At 37.5% G+C, this 17,632-nt stretch overlaps 1 protein-coding gene across 3 annotated transcripts in view; it reads left to right on the plus strand.

Annotated features, from left to right (window-relative positions):
- DENND4C (DENN domain containing 4C) overlaps positions 1–17,632 on the plus strand; it is a 138,132-nt gene that overhangs the window by 108,566 nt on the left and 11,934 nt on the right. For all 3 annotated transcript variants that reach the window (XM_030919307.1, XM_010365711.2, XM_030919308.1), the window contains 7 exons: positions 3,772–3,949; positions 5,135–5,244; positions 5,548–5,723; positions 9,941–10,123; positions 10,926–11,121; positions 13,218–13,463; positions 14,811–14,928. In XM_030919307.1, coding sequence (XP_030775167.1) covers positions 3,772–3,949; positions 5,135–5,244; positions 5,548–5,723; positions 9,941–10,123; positions 10,926–11,121; positions 13,218–13,463; positions 14,811–14,928 — 1,207 coding nt within the window. The remainder of the gene's footprint in view (positions 1–3,771; positions 3,950–5,134; positions 5,245–5,547; positions 5,724–9,940; positions 10,124–10,925; positions 11,122–13,217; positions 13,464–14,810; positions 14,929–17,632) is intronic.

A 17,632-nucleotide genomic window follows, 5' to 3' on the forward strand; every position in this document is an offset into this window, starting at 1 on the left:
GGAGTGCAGTGGCATGATCTTGGCTGTCTGCAACCTCTGCCTCCCGGGTTTGAGTGATTCTCTTGCCTCACCCTCCTAAGTAGCTGGGACTATAGGGATGTGCCACCATGCCCAGCTAATTTTTGTACTTTTAGTAGAGATGAGGTTTCACCATGTTGGCCAGGCTGGTCTTGAACTCCTGACCTCAGGTGATCCACCTGTATCAGCCTCCCAAAGTGCTGGAGTTACAGGCATGAGCCAACATGCCTGGCTGATTTCTGGTAACTTTGGTTTTTATATTTTGTGTAGTCTATCTGATATTGGAATGTTTGTATATCTTTTTAAAAATATATGAAGGATTATTAAGAGAGTGCTGGTAACTTTGGTTTTCATATTTAAAAACTATGCATATTTGTTTTCTTTCTTGAAGTAACTTGAACCATATATGTAAGGAAGTTAATAATGTAGAAATAGAATATCAGGACCATTTTATAATTCCATAGACTAGTCTAAACTAAAACATGATTTATTTCTTTGAAAGCTCTAATGATTAGTGTTTGAAGTTAATAAAAATACCATATTATATTTGTGTAGCATTCGCTTTTAAAATAATTTTTACCTATGTAATCTCCTTAATACATATAAAGTCAAGCTGAAGCTTAATCCATAGATTTCATACTACATGGCAAAAATAATTGTCTTTAAAAAACATTATACACATAGAGTTAATCATTAGATCTTTTGGTAAAAATGAAAGTGGGTAAGTTTTGCTTGTTTTACAGAAAAAAGTTGAAATTTCACCTTGTATGCAAATAATTGTATAGTATTTGAGGACTTTAGTAGATAAGGAAGATATCTACAATGTTTGCTCTCATTATTTAACAGTATGTCCTAGGTACTGTTATAAGTTATATGTCTGCTTTTATATATTAATATATACAAACATATGTATTTAATTTTCATAGCAACCCCGTGAGGGTGGTACTGTTGTTATCCTGATTTTTTAGATGATACTTGAAACTCAGAGAGGCTAACTAGGGAATAGTAGAACTATGATTTGAAGTCAGAGAGATTGGATCTAGAATCCATGCTCTTACCTTAGAAGCAATATCTCAGGAGAAGATACCAAAGAGCAATATATGAAAAGAGGTTCAGGTTGGGGGCTATCCGGAAAAAAAGCAAAGCAGGTGATATTTAAGTTAGGATTTGAAGGATAAATTTGACATTTGAGGTTAAAGCTGTAAGAAGAGTGTCAGAAGAGTATATCTAAAAGAATAATGTGAAATGGTATGGAAGCTTAAAGCATCGTGCACTTTCAAGATAATATAATCAATTTCAGATTGTTAAAGGTCTAAATCGGAATTAGAGACATGGGAAAAGACGTTAGACATATAAACTGGGTGCGGTGGCTCACGCCTGTAATCCCAGCACTTTGGGAGGCCGAGGCGGGTAGATCACGAGGTCTGGAGATCGAGACCATCCTGGCTAACACAGTGAAACTCTGTCTCTACCGAAAATATAAAAAATTAGCCGAGCATGGTGGTGGGTGCCTGTAGTCCCAGCTACTCAGGAGGCTGAGGCAGGAGAATGGTGTGAACCCGGGAGGCGGAAGTTGCAGTGAACCGAGATTACGCCACTGCACTCCAGCCTGGGCGACAGAGTGAGACTCTGTCTCAAAAAAAAAAAAAAGAAAAGAAAAAAGAAATTAGACATGTAAGAGTTTTATACCATTTGAAGGAATATCTTATAGACAAAATAATAATTGAAAGTATAGTGTTGAACATTATAAATTAGCTATTTCGTATTTAAAGAGCTTACAAGGTCAGTCAAGGGAAGGCAAAATAAAATAGCTTCCAAAGTGTCTTAATCTGGCATTATAATAAAAAAGAAAAAAAAATAGTGTATCATTTTATTTTATTTTTTGAGACAGGGGCTTGCTGTGTTACCCAAACTGGAATACAGTGGCACAATCATGGCTTACTGTAGCCTCGACTCCCTGGGCTCAAGCAATCCTCCTGCCTCAGCCTCCTGATTGCTAGGACTACAGACGTGCACCACCATGACTGCTAATTTTTTATTTTTTGTAGAGATACGGTCTTGCTATGTTGCCCAGGCTGGTCTTGAACTCCTGGGCTCAAGTGTTCCTAGGTCTCCCAAAGTGCTGGGATTCCAGCCATGAGCCACTGCACCTGGCCTTTGTTTTATTTTTGAAATTTTGTTGAGGTTGGTTATGAGGACTCATGTCTGTAATCCCAGCACTTTCAGAGGTCGAGGTGAGCATTTGCTGGAGCCCAGGAGTTTGAGACTAGCCTGGGCAACATGGCGAAACCCCATCTATACAAAAAAATTAGCTGGGCGTGGTGGCATGTACCTGTAGTCCCAGGTACTCTGGAAGGTGAGGTGGGAGGATAGCTTGAGCCCGGGAGGCAGAGGTTGCGGTGAGCCGAGATCACACCACTGCACTCCAGCCTGGGTGACAGAGACCCTATCTCCCCTACCCCCCAAAAAATTATCTAACTGTTAAAAACAGAAGTACATTCCACAGGGATATTTGGACTTGGAATATATGACACTCTAAATTCCAAGTCACTGTGGATCTTGTCTTGTCTTTTCATTGTTACAGCCCTGGCACCAGTAAGCAGTACCTGGCAAAAGGCAAATAGGATATACCTAATAAATATTTACAAATTAAGGAATACATTAAAAGTCTATAAAATGTTTTTAACTTTCATCCACAGTTTAAGGAAGTAATTAGAGGTGTATGTAAAAATAGAGGAATTTTACCAATGTAATTTATATAAGATTGAAGCATTTTGAATGTTTAAGCAACAGGGGGAGTTAGTAAATAATAGTATATCAGTAAAACAGATTAGTTCACAGGGGTTTAAATAATTAGAAAATTTAATGACATTAAAATAATTACATAAGTACAGGTTAAAAACAATATTCTAATTTGTAAAGATTTATTATATGATTTTATATGTATGTTCTAAATGACTGGAAAGATACATATCAAGATTTTGATTTTAATCTCTGACTTGATCATAAGCGTTTTTTATTCCTTGTTTTGCTTATCTGTATTTAATTTTTACAAATCGTGTAACATGGTTTTATGGCAAGGAACACACAAATCTTTCATTTTTAAAGCAAAAAAACCTGATTTTTGAAATGTTTTCTACCTCAAGCTTCAACATTCACTTATGTAGTTAGGAGCTACAGTGTTTGAAACTTTATTCATGTTTCGTGGCTCTAATATTGATATTTGTTATTCTGAACATTCAGATTCCCAGCCAAAATTATCACAGCAGCTTTATTTGAAACAACTCATATTATCCATATTTTAAAATTACATAATTAAAAGTTCAAGAAGTTTAGTAATTTCTGTAAGATTACATATCTAATAAATGGTGGCGAACAAGGTCACAATCTGGCTGTCTAACTCAAAAAACCCCTACTCATACAGGGATTCCTGATTCCATTAGAGACAGTGAGCTCCCTAGAATTCTGTTATTTTATAAGATTCAGTATTGAGAGACACCCAGACCTCCCACATACACCTGAGGCACACCACGATCATTTTTAAAGTGTTGTTGCTTATGGCTTGAATGTCTTGGAGTGTGGAAGGGAAATTCCAAATAATAGGAGATTTCATGGTTTTGAAAAATGTGGGGATGATGATTTGTTTAAGGATTATAGAGTTTAATTCTGAAAAGGGTAGAGGGAGTATATTTCAGTGGAGAAGGTATTATTTATGTATGTGGAATTCTTTTTTTTTTTTTTTTTCAATTAAAGGAGGAAACTAATAGAGATTACAGCTTCCCGGCTGGCCTAGAAGACCATATTTTGGGGGAGAATATATCACCTAACACAAGTCTCTCAGGATTGGTCCCCAGTGAACTTACCCAGAGCAACACAAGTCTTGGCAGTAGCAGCAGTAGTGGAGATGTAGGAAAACTGCATTATCCAACAGGTATGGGGAAGGATTATCCTTTCTTCATTTGCTTTGTAATAGTTTTTGCTTTTTTTTTAATTTAAGAGATGGGGTTTTGTCATGTTGCCCAGGCTGGTCTCGACCTCCTGATCTCAAGCAGTCTGCCTGCCTCAGCCTCCCAAAGTGCTGAGATTACAGGCGAGAGCCACAGCGCCTGGCCTGCCTTTGCTTATTTTAATTTAGATGCCTGTAACTCCCCACTCAATAAGCCCCATTTGTTGAGATGATTGAGAGGTTTTTAACAGTAGCTGTCTTTTGATCTATTCTGATCTTCTATGATTTATAACTGCTGTGGTCACCTACTCCCTTTGTTTTTAGTTGTATATATTGGTGGATTATATCATTAGTTCTCAAACTTTGGCATGCATCAGAATAATCTGGGGAATTTGTTTCAAAATATATGCAAATGTCCAAACCTAACGCTAAAACTTCTGAGACTGAATTTGTGAGATGGGGCCTTGGGAATGTGTATTTTTAAGCAGTTCTCTGGGGTAGTCAGATGTATACCAGAGTTTGAGAATCCCTAGGATGTGTCATTGAAGTTTCTTACTCCATGTTACTTTTTAAAATTATAATTCTGTTCTTTTTCTCTGACTTTTTACTATAGCAACTTCAAATGTCCGAGCTAGGAATGGTGGCTTATGCCTGTAATCCTAGCACTTTGGGAGGCCGAGGTGGGTGGATTGCCTGAGTTCAGGAGTTCGAGACCAGCCTGGGCAACACAGTGAAATCCTATCTCTACTAAAATACAAAAAAAATTAGCTGAACGTGGCAGCGTGCACCTGTAATCCCAGCTACTTTGGAGGCGGAGGCAGAAGAATCACTTGAACCCGGAAGGTGGAGGTTGCAGTGAGCCGAGATTGCACCATTGCACTCCAGCCTGGGCAACAGAGTGAGACTCTGTCTTCAAAAAAAAAAAAAAAAATTTCAAATGTCCTGAAAAGTTGAAAGAATCGTATAATGAACAATTATGTATTTTCCACCTAGATTTAATTAACTATTGTTAACTTTATCTCTTTCTATGTATGCATACATTTTTATACTGAGCCACTTGAAAAACAGTTGCAGACTTTATGATACATCCCCCCTAAATACTTCGGCATGCATTTTCAAAAAACAAGGACATTCCCTACCTAAGGTGTTATGATGTTTATTCCTTTGTAGGTGAAGTTCCATTTCCAAGAGGCATGAAAGGGCAAGACTTTGAAAAATCAGATCATGGTTCTTCTCAAAATACCAGCATGTCTAGCATCTATCAGAATTGTGCAATGGAGGTAAAAGTTCTATATTCAGTTCATGATAAAGTAGCTGTAAGCATATTTTTATTTCAGAATGGCATTTAACAGGATTCTATGACACCCTTGTGGACAGTATAATAAAATAAGTCATTTTGTTGAATTTACTTGATGTCTTATGTAAGACAATGAACTGATAGTTTACCTGTGAAATAAAAGAACTGTTATTAATAATTCCAAATTTGATCAATAGAATAAATGAAATCCCATTATCTCAAGAGAATGCCTGTTAAGATTAATTTTTATTAAATGGTCTCAGTATCTGCATTCTTCTGTTTTTAGGTTTTGATGTCCAGTTGTTCACAGTGTAGAGCTTGTGGAACTTTAGTTTATGATGAAGAAATTATGGCTGGATGGACAGCAGATGACTCAAATTTGAATACAGCTTGTCCATTCTGTAAAAGCAACTTCTTGCCTCTTCTCAATATAGAATTCAAAGATTTGAGAGGTTCTGCAAGGTTAGTCTTAAAAAGCTCTCTCAAGAAGTAAGTACCCTCAAAAAACATGACTTCTGGGAGAAGAGCGAAATATTCATGGTGTGCTCCAGGTTTGCCTTCCTGTCTGTCCTTCACCTTCAGTATTTGAGTAGCAAATGTTAGTAATGTGGGAGTCTACTTTACCATTTTATTTAAAGTAGGATTATCAGCCGGACTCCGTGGCTCATGCTGTAATCTCAACACTTTGTGAGACCAGGTGGGAGAATTGCTTGAGGTCAGGAGTTCAAGACCAGCTTGGGCAACATGGCAAGACCCTGTCTCTACAAAAGATTTTTTTTTAATTAGCTGGGCATGGTAGTGTGCACCTGTGGTAGCAGCTACTAGGAAGGCTGACACAGGAGGATCTCTTGAGCCCGGGAGTTTGAAGCTGCAGTGAGTATATATTTTAGAAGAAACAAAGGGGAAAAAAAGGCTTCAACTCTTCTCTTGTCACTTGCACTTCCTAGTAGTATTCTGTGCAGTTAAATGACCAAATTCTAGGCAATAGAAAGGAGACCAGCTGATCTATAGTTATACATTAAATAATTGAGAGTTTGGTAACTCTGTGTTGATCTAAGGAATTATACTTAATATTCCGTTCATTTTATGGAACAAATTGAACTTTTTATTTCCTGCCTTTAGCTGCTTTATAAAAAATACATTGCCAGGTGTGGTGGCTCACACCTGTAATCCTAGTACTTTGGGAGGCTGAGGCAGGTGGATTGCCTGAGCTCAGGAGTTCGAGACCAGCCTGGGCAACATGGTGAAACCCTGTCTCTACTAAAATACAAAAAAGTAGTCAGGCATGGCGGCATGCGCCTATAGTCCCAGCTACTCGGGAGACTGAGGCAGAAGAATTGCTTGAACCTGGGAGGCAGAGGTTGCAGTGAGCTGAGATTGCACCACTGCACTCCAGCCTGGGTGACAGAGCGAGACTCTGTCTCAAAAAAAAAAAAAAAAAAAAAACATTTAGGCTGGGCACGATGGCTCATGCCTGTAATCCCAGCACTTTGAGAGGCCGAGGCAGGCAGATCACTTGAGGTCAGGAGTTTGAGACCAGCCTGGGCAACATGGCAAAACCCCATCTCTACAAAAAAATACAAAAAAGGTTAGCCTGACACCATGGCACATACCTGTAGTCCCAGCTACTCAGGAGGCTGAGGCAGGAGAATGGTTTGAATCCGGGAGGTGGAGTTTGCAGTGAGCTGAGATCACGCCGTTTAATTGTAGAGGTGTTTCTTCTCTGTTTTTTCTTTTAGCTTCAGGCGTGGAGCTAAGTCAAATCATACTCTTTAATTCCTGATACACTATCATCTTTGGCCTGTGCAAGGGCCCTCTTGTATTTATCCTCCTTTCCTTATTCCCACCCTCATTCCCTCGTTCTACAATGACAGTGACTGCTAAGTGTCATATATCTAAATTTATCTTTTTATTACTCAATTTAAAATCTGAGTTACTATATGTACATCTAGTTTATTCCTTTTCTCCTACAGAAAGTTAATATATCTTTCTACTTATCCATTATTCTAGTGTTACTTCAGTTGCTTTCAGTTCTCCATTACTACAAACACCACTGCAGTAATGCAGTGTACTGCAAAATACATACACCTTTTGAACTTGTGAAGTAGTTTCTCTACAAAAACAATAATCCTTGGAGTAAGATCATTTTCATACATGATTTTAGTAAACACAAAATATTGCTTCCTAGATGGCTACACTCCCACAAATAGTACCTAAGAATTCTCATTTCTATATAGCCTTACCAGCATTTGGTATTATCACTTTTTAACTTTTGGCATTGTTTGAATTTGTCTCAATACTGACAAATTTGAGTTTCTCTTCATTACTTGTTATTCTAGCCTTTTTTTTTTTTTTTTTGGAGACAGAGTTTCACTCTTGTCGCCCAGGCTGGAGTCCAGTGGCACGATCTCGGCTCACTACAACGTCTGCCTCCCAGGTTGAAGCAATTCTCCTGCCTCAGGCTCCCAAGTAGCTGGGATTACAAGTGCCCACCACCATGCCCAGCTAAGTTTGGTATTTTTAGTAGAGACAGAGTTTGGCCATGGTAGCCAGGCTGGTCTCGAACTCCTGACCTTAGGTGATCCACCCACCTTGGCCTCCCAAAGTGCTGGGATTACAGGCGTGAGCCACTGCACCTGGCCTATTCTAGCATTTTCTGTGAATTGGCTGCTTATGTTCATTGCCTATTTTTCTTTTTTCTTTTTTTTTTTTTGAGACGAGTCTCGAGTACAGTGGCGCGATCTCGGCTGACTGCAAGCTCCACCTCTCGGGTTCATGCCATTCTCCTGCCTCAGCCTCCTGAGTAGCTGGGACTACAGGCACCTACCACCACGCCTGGCTAATTTTTTTGTATTTTTATTAGAGACTGGGTTTTACCATGTTAACCAGGATGGTCTCGATCTCATGACCTCGTGATCCGCCAACCTCAGCCTCCCAAAGTGCTGGGATTACAGATGTCAGCCACAGGGCCGGCCGTTCATTGCCTGTTTTTCTATTGATCTTTATTTTTCTTGTTGATTTGACTTGAATATTACTGATATTAATTACTTGAAAGCATTAATTTTGATGTCATTATCCATTAATTTTTTACCTTGCAATTTGTGCTTTTGGAATCTTGTTTTTAAAGTTGTTCCCTGTCCCTAGGACCTGAAATTTTTATCCTTGAACATTTTTGCTTATATTTTACTTTTGATGTTTAGGTCTTTAATATATCTTTATTCTGCTTTTTATATATGATGGTAGAGATCCAGCTTTTATTTTTCCCCCATATAACAATCCAGTTATCCCAATATTATCTCCTAAATAACTTATCCTTTTCTCACTGACATGTGGTGTCACCTTTATCATATTTCAGTTCCCATGTATACCTCACTTGGTTCCGCATTTTCTTGCTGTTATTCTTAATGCCATATTGTTTTCGTCACTTGGTCTTTGTGTTATATCTGGTTAGTAGAGTGAGTTCCCTCCGTGCTTGCTCTTTCCTATGAATTCTTAGAATAAGTTTGAGTTCCTCAAAAAAAAAAAAATCCAACTAGAGTTTTCTTTGAGATTTATAGATTAATTTGGGGAAAATTGACTTTTCCAAATTATTATCTTATCTATGAACCGGGCATACCTCTGTATTTTTTTTCAGATCTTCTTTTATGTCCTTTAACACAGATTTATATTATTCTCCATAAGTCCTATACTTTTTTGTTAATTGTGTTTTTAAGCTATTGTGACAAGCATTTTATTTTATATTTTTCAAATTGGGTATAAAGGAGCATTATTAAGTCTGTCCCCTGAATATGTTGTTATAGAAAATTTCAAGCTTACAACAAATTTTAAAAAGTTTTTTTTCAATGAACACCCAATATCCCCCTGCGTCCTTCAATTTACACTTTACTATACTTAGTCTATCACCTATCTGTTTCTCCACCAATCTATCTTAAATTTTTATTCATTTGAAGGTAAGATAGATATTAATACATTTCTCCCCCAAAGACTGATAGCGTATCATTAACTAGAGTTCAGTATTTATTGACAGTTTTTTTCTTTTGAGATAAATTGATATACAGCAAAATGTACAAATCTTAAACATACCATTTGAAGAATAAATGCATGCATTTATACAAATTAAACCCTTAGAAAACATTACCATTACCTCAGAAAATTCTCTAAATGTTCCTTGCAAGGCCCTTCCCTCCTTGAGTCCACCGAAAGAGAGAAGGAGAGAGATAAGATGTAAATAAAACAATGAACAGAGAAGAAATGACTAGAAACAAGATGGAGATTTACAAATGATAAAAGACATTATAAGTAATTATAGGTTAATACATCTTAAAATGTTGCTACTGCAGCTCTTCTTTATTTTTTTTTAAACTCAGGAAATTAATAAAATATTTTGCTTCCGTTCTTCCTTCATAGTTTTCTTTAGAGGTTCGCAAAAATTGGAATATCATTTATTGGACCATTTCAACCTTGTATTTGAAAAGTTTAGGATAGGAAGGGAAGAGAAAATGAGAGCAGGAATGTGAGAGAGAGAGGTCTGTGTGTGTATTGGAAATAGGCAGTGTTTTCTTTTTGGATTATATATAATTAATAACTGCTTTATCAATAAAATGATTCTAAATATGATAGAATTTTAGAAGACTTGAGGATTTTTAAAGGCTCTTTTTTCCCCCCTTTTCCATACGTAGCTTTTTCCTGAAACCAAGTACCTCTGGTGACAGTTTACAAAGTGGAAGCATTCCACTGGCAAATGAATCCTTGGAGCACAAACCTGTATCCAGTTTAGCAGAACCTGACTTGATCAACTTTATGGATTTCCCAAAACATAACCAGACCATAACTGAAGAAACAGGCTCTGCAGTTGAACCAAGGTATCAAAGGGTACAGAGACCTCTTTATATAGTAATAAATGGGGTACCCTTGTAAAAATTCTGTCTCTAAAGACAACCTGACTCATATAGGCATAAGTTCTGGCATTTAAGAGTACATCTTAACTTATTATTACCACATAGTGTTTAAACAGCTAATGAATGACTCTGATGATAAACCATTTTTGAACTAAGTTTAATATTTTACAGGTGTCTTTTACAAAATGAACTTCTCAACAGTAAAATATTTCCCCTTTAAGGTAGTCATTGCCACTTTCCAGAGGCGAAATGTTCTCTTTCTGTGAAATGTACACTTGACCTTTAAATACTAATTGAATCAGACATTTATTGAGACTCTATTGTATGCTAAATATTATGCTAAGCTCTAAAAATAAAGTAAATATGACTGGGTCTCTCTCCTTAGGTGGATCGTGGCCTAGTAGAGATTAAATACTTGTCAGTGTCTTTACTGTACTTATTTGCATACAGCATACTTCTAGGTAATTTTGTTTAAGATGAAATAATATTTGAGTAAAGCAACTGAATGGGTACTTTGTCATTTTAAAATAATACCTGTGTATCTACATACAATATGTCATCTTCCCACCCTCACCAGAACCATCTACTCCATCCTGTTTTTCTGACCAGTTTTACAAAAATGCTCAAAGGAAATGCAATTCTTACAAGGTGATGCTGATTCTTCTTAGATATATTTAGTAGACTGAAGGTCCATTGTAGAAAATAGCTCTACAGATTTAGACTCTTTTTCAACATGAACATAACATTTCTTCTGTATTTTTTTAAGTGATGAAATAAAGAGAGCCAGTGGAGATGTCCAAACTATGAAAATTTCATCTGTGCCTAATAGTTTATCAAAGCGAAATGTGTCTTTGACTCGAAGTCACAGTGTTGGAGGCCCCTTGCAGAATATTGACTTTACCCAGCGACCATTTCATGGCATTTCAACAGTTAGTCTTCCAAACAGTCTGCAGGAAGTTGTGGTATGTAACAACAACAACATTGTAATTATACTGCATACACATCTAAGTATATAGTAGAACATTATAAATTCTTCTGTAGTGGACTTATTTTAATTACATGAAAAGTGATAGATTAGAATTTTTCCACAAGCAAATAACTTTTTATTGTAGAGAATTTCAAATATGTGCAAAAAGAACAGTATAATGAGTCCATCTTCTAGTTTCAGTTATTTTCAGTTTTATGGCCATTCTTCTTTTGTGTGTATTCTCATTCAGTTCTCTCTTTTTTTGAGATTATTTTGAAGCAAATTTCAAACATCACATATTCTGTTAGTAAATATTTCAGTATGTGTCCCTGAATGATGAGGACTTCAGAAAAATATAATCACACTGCTTTTATCATACAAAAAAAAAAAAAAAACAAATAATATTATCAAGTTATTTAGTCTGTTCAAATTTCTGATTGTCTCAAAAATGTCAAAAGCATATGTGTGCGTGTGTATGTGTGGGTTGGTAGCTTGAGGAATCAGGATCAAATAAAGTCAGTGTATTGTACTTGGGTTTGTATGGTTTTTAGTCTTTTTGAATCTGTAGACTCTTTTTTCCTTTTGCAATTTAGTTGTTGATAAAACTGGTTAGAGTAGTTTCCCATAATCCAGATTTTGCTGATTGCAACGATAAAAGTTGAAATTTGTGTCCAGAACCTTGATCAGATTTGGGGTTTTTGTGTTATTGTTCATTTGCTTGTTTATTTTTGTAAGACAATTTCATCAGTGGTGGTATGTTTCTCCCAGTAGGAGACATAAACATTAGTAGCTATTAATGCCTTAAAGTAATTCATTAGGAGCTATAAAATGATAATGGTCTCATTCTGTCATTGCTTCCTTTTAATAAGGAATACATAAACAGAAACTTCCCTGTGTCTTCTGCTAGATTTTCTAAAGATAAAATTTATAGTGGAAAGGCAGGTTAAATGCTTGGTTTTTTGCTTTTATTTACCAATTTTCAAAATGGCGAGTTGAGTCCCTGTCATTCTCCAAGGTCATCAGTTAATTTGGGGGAATAGGGTATCATTATGAGCTCATTGATTTCAACATTAAAGTTTAATTAAGCAATTAATTTTTAGAGATGGGGATCTCGCTTTGTTGCACAGGCTATTCTTAAACTCCTGAGCTCAAGTGATCCTCTTGCTTCAGCCTCCCTAGTAACTGGAACTATAGGCACACACTACCTTGCCTTAAACATTTATCTTTATATCTATTGCTGTTTTTACCGTTGTTCATGCTTATATTATTCTCTTTGGTCAGCTAGAAGCCTCTACAAGTTAGCTCATTAGTCCTTTTGACATAACTCTAGTAGCTTTTTTGTAATTTTTAAAAAGCTTTCTTGCTTTCTTATATAACAAGATGTTTTATGCTTATGTTATATACTTTCTTACCCAGACCAGAATCAACCGTTTCTCTAAGAAACTGTGGGTCCCTTTAGAGGGAAATGGTTTTGGATACCACAGTCTAGGCACCGGGGAACCCACTGTTAATGAGAGAGTCTTAAACATTTTATCCTGATTATAATATGCATAACTCACAAAGTCTAGGTTGGGTCTTTTTTCATTTCTTATTTTATTTGAATTATAAAAATGCTCTTTCTTTAATTTCTTCGGTTTTTGTTGCAATCAGTTGTAAAAGTGAGTTAAGTCAGCAAAGAATATTAATGCAAAAGATTGCTCCATCAGTTTAGAGTTGTAGGAGGAAGATAATGTCACACAGTTTTTACACACATATATTACTATAAAGCATCTGAAATGCAAATATTTCTTACAAAATTTGAAAAAAACCTAATACATTCAGACCATTGCTCTCAATGTGATAGAGAACATGTTTTAAAGAGTCTGTTGATTAGTTTTCTTTTGTAATGATTTAACTTAATAGTATTTAAGATTAAGCATTTTTTTTCTTTTTTAGGTTTTCATTCATTAGCATATTCTCCTGCATGTAGCAATGGTCCTAAAATAACTGATTTAAAAAGGATAGATAGAGAGGCATTATCTCATTGAGAAGTGCTCTTCAGCATACAGATTTAAACAGATAATATTAATTTCTTTTTGTATTTTTTTTAAGGATCCTTTAGGAAAAAGACCCAATCCTCCCCCTGTTTCTGTGCCCTACTTGAGTCCTCTAGTACTCCGTAAAGAACTTGAATCTTTGCTAGAAAATGAAGGTGATCAGGTGATTCATACATCTTCTTTCATCAATCAACATCCAATCATTTTCTGGAACCTCGTTTGGTATTTCAGACGTTTGGACCTTCCTAGTAACTTGCCAGGACTTATCCTCACATCTGAACATTGTAATGAAGGTGTACAGGTAGGGTGCCAACTTTTATACTTACATTAGTATTGGGTAGGATGAGGCTTAACCTCAAGCTCCTGAAAGTATACAACAACAGTTGCTTAACAAGACAAGTTTATTTCTCTCTCAGTTAAAAGTTTGGATAAGCAATCCTGGAATGGTAAAGTGTTAGGAACCTAAGATCCTTCTATATTTTTGTTTAGCTATGCATAACCTCCATTTCCTATTTCTGCTTCTGGTCCAGGATGGCTGATTACCTCCAAGCTGTCACATCCACCTTCTGTCCAGCAGTTAGGAGAAAAATGGATGGAGGGAACAGTATGTCTTTTTTCTTAAGGGATAGCTCCTGGAGTTGTAGATAATATTCCAACATATAGTTTCTTGGCCTGAACTCAGTTATTAGGTCGTATCTGTCTGCAAGGGTAGCTGGAAAATGTTGCCCAGGCTGGAGTGCAATGGCGTGACCTCGACTCACTGCAGCCTCCTTCTTCTGGGTTCAAGTGATTCTCTTGCCTCAGCCTCCCGTGTAGCTGGGATTACAGGCACCCACCACCATTTTATTTTGCCCCATGAGACGGGATTTTACCATGTTGGCCAGGCTGGTTTGAACTCCTGACCTAAGGCAATCCACCTGCCTCGGCCTCCCAAACTGCTGGGATTACAGGCGTGAGCGACCGTGCCTGGCTGGTAGCTGTTATTCTTAACTGTTCTATTCCTAGCTGCAATTCTCACAACAACCTTATTTGAAAGGACTCATATTTCCCATATTTTTCAGATGTTATAATTAAAAGTTGGAGAAATTTAGTAATTTCTGTAAGGTGGCATACCCAATAAGTGATGGAGACCCAAGGTCACATTCTGGCTGTCTGACTTAAAAGCCCCAACTCATACTGGGATCCTGATTCCATTAGAGACAGTGAGCTCCTAGAGTGCTTTATTTTATAGTATTAATATTTATAGACACTGAGACCCCAAACATATACATGGGGCAAAATAAAATCTTTCCTTAAAGTACTATAAACTCTAGTTTGATTAGGTAGGTAAAATAAAATTATTTGGTAAGGTAGTAGAAACTCTTGTACTTTGACCTTAAAATTTGCTGTAATGATGGTTAATCTTTCTACAACCATTGTGTCAGTTAGCAAATTGTCATCCCAGTCCTTAAAAGTCACAGTGAGAAACCTTTACCTCAGAAAATAATAATAACATTTGTCATCAGACATTAATAAAAATTAAAATTTTGGCTCTGAATTTTAGGTCCAGAATTTTAAAAGGACTCATCTGTTATATAATCAAGCTTCATTAGATCCACTGGTAATTGTTATTCTTGGGATACTAATACTTTCTTTTGATTTCTTTTAGCTTCCTCTGTCATCTCTGTCCCAGGATAGCAAACTTGTGTATATTCAGCTATTATGGGATAATATCAACCTTCATCAGGAACCAAGAGAACCTTTGTATGTCTCATGGAGGAATTTTAGTAAGTAAAATAGAATTAAAGACATAACAGCTGGGTCCCGTGGCTCACGCCCATAATGCCAGCACTTTGGGAGGCCTAGGCCAGTGGATCACTTGCGGTCAAGAGTTGGAGACCAGCCTGGCCAACATGGTGAAATCCTATCTCTATTAAAAATACAAAACTTAGCCAGGTGTGATGGCAGATACCTGTAGTCCCAGCTACTCAGGAGGCTGAGGCTCGAAAATTGCTTGAACCCGGGCAGCAAAGGCTGCAGTGAGCTGAGATCATGCCACTGCACTCCAGCCTGGGTGTCAGAGCAAGACTGTATCTCAAACAAAACCAAAACAAAACAAAACAAAACAAAGAAAGACATAAAAGACTCAAAATGGGCCGGGCGCGGTGGCTCAAGCCTGTAATCCCAGCACTTTGGGAGGCCGAGACGGGCGGATCACGAGGTCAGGAGATCGAGACCATCCTGGCTAACACGGTGAAACCTCGTCTCTACTAAAAAATACAAAAAAACTAGCCGGGCGAGGTGGCGGGCGCCTGTAGTCCCAGCTACTCGGGAGGCTGAGGCAGGAGAATGGCGTAAACCCGGGAGGCGGAGCTTGCAGTGAGCTGAGATCTGGCCACTGCACTCCAGCCTGGGTGACAGAGCGAGACTCCGTCTCAATAAAAAAAAAAAAAAAAAAAAAAAAACACTCAAAATGGGAACAACTCAAATACGCATCCATAGGTGACTGGATGAGCAAATTGTGGCACAGTCTATACATACTGTGGGATCCTGTTCTGTAATAAAGAATGGACTGCTGGGGGAAAAAAAAAAAGAAAAGAAAAGAAAAGAAACAATTAAATTCCCCTAGAGTTAAATAGAGAAAAGCAAATTATTTTGCTTTATTTTTAAATTTTTAATTATTCAAAGTGACTTGCTGTTTTAAAAAAATAGTACACACCATACACACACAAAAAAATGAAAAAGTGATTTGCTGTTGTACTGACCTGTTTTTAACTGTGACAGGTCTCAACTGAGTTTAGTAATTTTTTTGGTGATTTTGCTATCAAGTAAAAATTTGATTGGGTGTTTTGAGAGCAAATTGTATATAGCAAAAGAGTAATTTAGATGTATTGGTATAGGATCATAAGTTCAGTTGTATTGATGGTTACTGACTGGTCTTAAGGGTTGTGGCTTCATTTTTACTCTTAGAATGTATTTTTTACAAGGTGTTTAAAGGGTTGTTATTCATGTATTCAAAAGCCTTATGAGTCAATAAGAAAAATACAATTCAGTAGATAAATGAGCAAATGATATTAATAGGTAATTCATGTTAAAAACATTAAGTGACTTTCAAACTGTATTAGTTTGCCAGGGCTGCCATAATAAAATACCACACACTGGGTGGCTTTAACAACAGAAATTTATTCTCTCACAGTTCTGGAGGCTGAAAGTCTAAAATCTAGAAAGGGATCAGCAGGTTTGGTTTCTTCTGAGGCCTCTCTTTGGCTTGTAGATGGCAGCCTTCTTGCTGTACCCTCACATAACCTTTTCTCTGTGTGTTTGCATGCACATGCACACATTCCTGGTGTCTCCTTTTCTTATAAAGACATCAGCCGTATTAGGTTAGGGCCCCACTTGGCCAGGCATGGTGGTGTATGCCTGTAATCCCAGCACTTTGGGAGGCTGAGGGCAGGTGGATCACGAGGTCAGGAGTTCAAGACCAGCCTGGTCAAGATGGTCTTGGCTTTCTCTACTAAAGATACAAAATTTAGCTGGGCGTGTTGGTGGGCACCTATAATCTCAGCTACTCAGGAGGCTGAGGCAGAGAATTGCTTGAACCCAGGAGGCAGAGGTTGCAGTGAGCCGAGATCGCTCCACTGCACTCCAACCTGGGCGACAGAGCGAGACTCCATCTCAAAAAAAACAAATTAAAAAAACATTAGGGCCCCACTCTTATGTCCTCATGTAACCTTAATTAGGCCTTATCTCCAAATAGAGTCACATTGGCAATTAGGGCCTCAACATACGAATTCGGGGGTGACACAATTCAGTCTGTAATATAAACATATTTTAAAAGCTCAGTCGTATTAGTATTAAGTGAAGTATAACTTTATATTTTAAAAAAGGAAAATGTAGGCCTGGCGCAGTGGCTCATGCCTGTAATCCCAGCACTTTGAGAGTTAGAGGCAGGCGGATCACTTGAGGTCAGGAGTTTAAGACCAGCCTAGCCAGTATGGTGAAACCCCGTCTCTACTAAAAATACAAAAAAAAGTTAGCCAGGCTTGGTGGTCACACCTGTAATCCCAGCTACTCGGGAGGCTGAGGCAGGAGAATTGCTTCAACCCAGAAAGCAGAGGTTTCAGTGAGCCGAGATTGTGCCATTGCACTCCAGCCTGGACATCGCAGCAAGACTCCATCTCAGAAAAAAAAAAAAAAGGAAAATTTTGCCAGGCTCACACCTATGACCCCAACACTTTGGGAGTCCAAGGCAGGAGAATCCCTTGAGCCCAGGAGTTCTAGGCAGCAGTTAGCTATGATTGCACCAGTGTATTCCAGCCTGGGTGACAAAGTGAGACCTCCCTGCCCTCCTGTCTCTTAAAAAAAAAAAAAGGAAAACATAAACTTGTAACTGTCAGATTGGCAAAAAACTTTAAAGATGAAGATTGTTTAAAAAAATTTAAAGATTGTTGAAGATGTTTGGGGAACACTTTTCATATACTTTTAGATGTG

Source organism: Rhinopithecus roxellana, chromosome 16 (assembly GCF_007565055.1).
Source record: "Rhinopithecus roxellana isolate Shanxi Qingling chromosome 16, ASM756505v1, whole genome shotgun sequence".
In the NCBI taxonomy this organism is placed as follows: Eukaryota; Metazoa; Chordata; class Mammalia; order Primates; family Cercopithecidae; genus Rhinopithecus; species Rhinopithecus roxellana.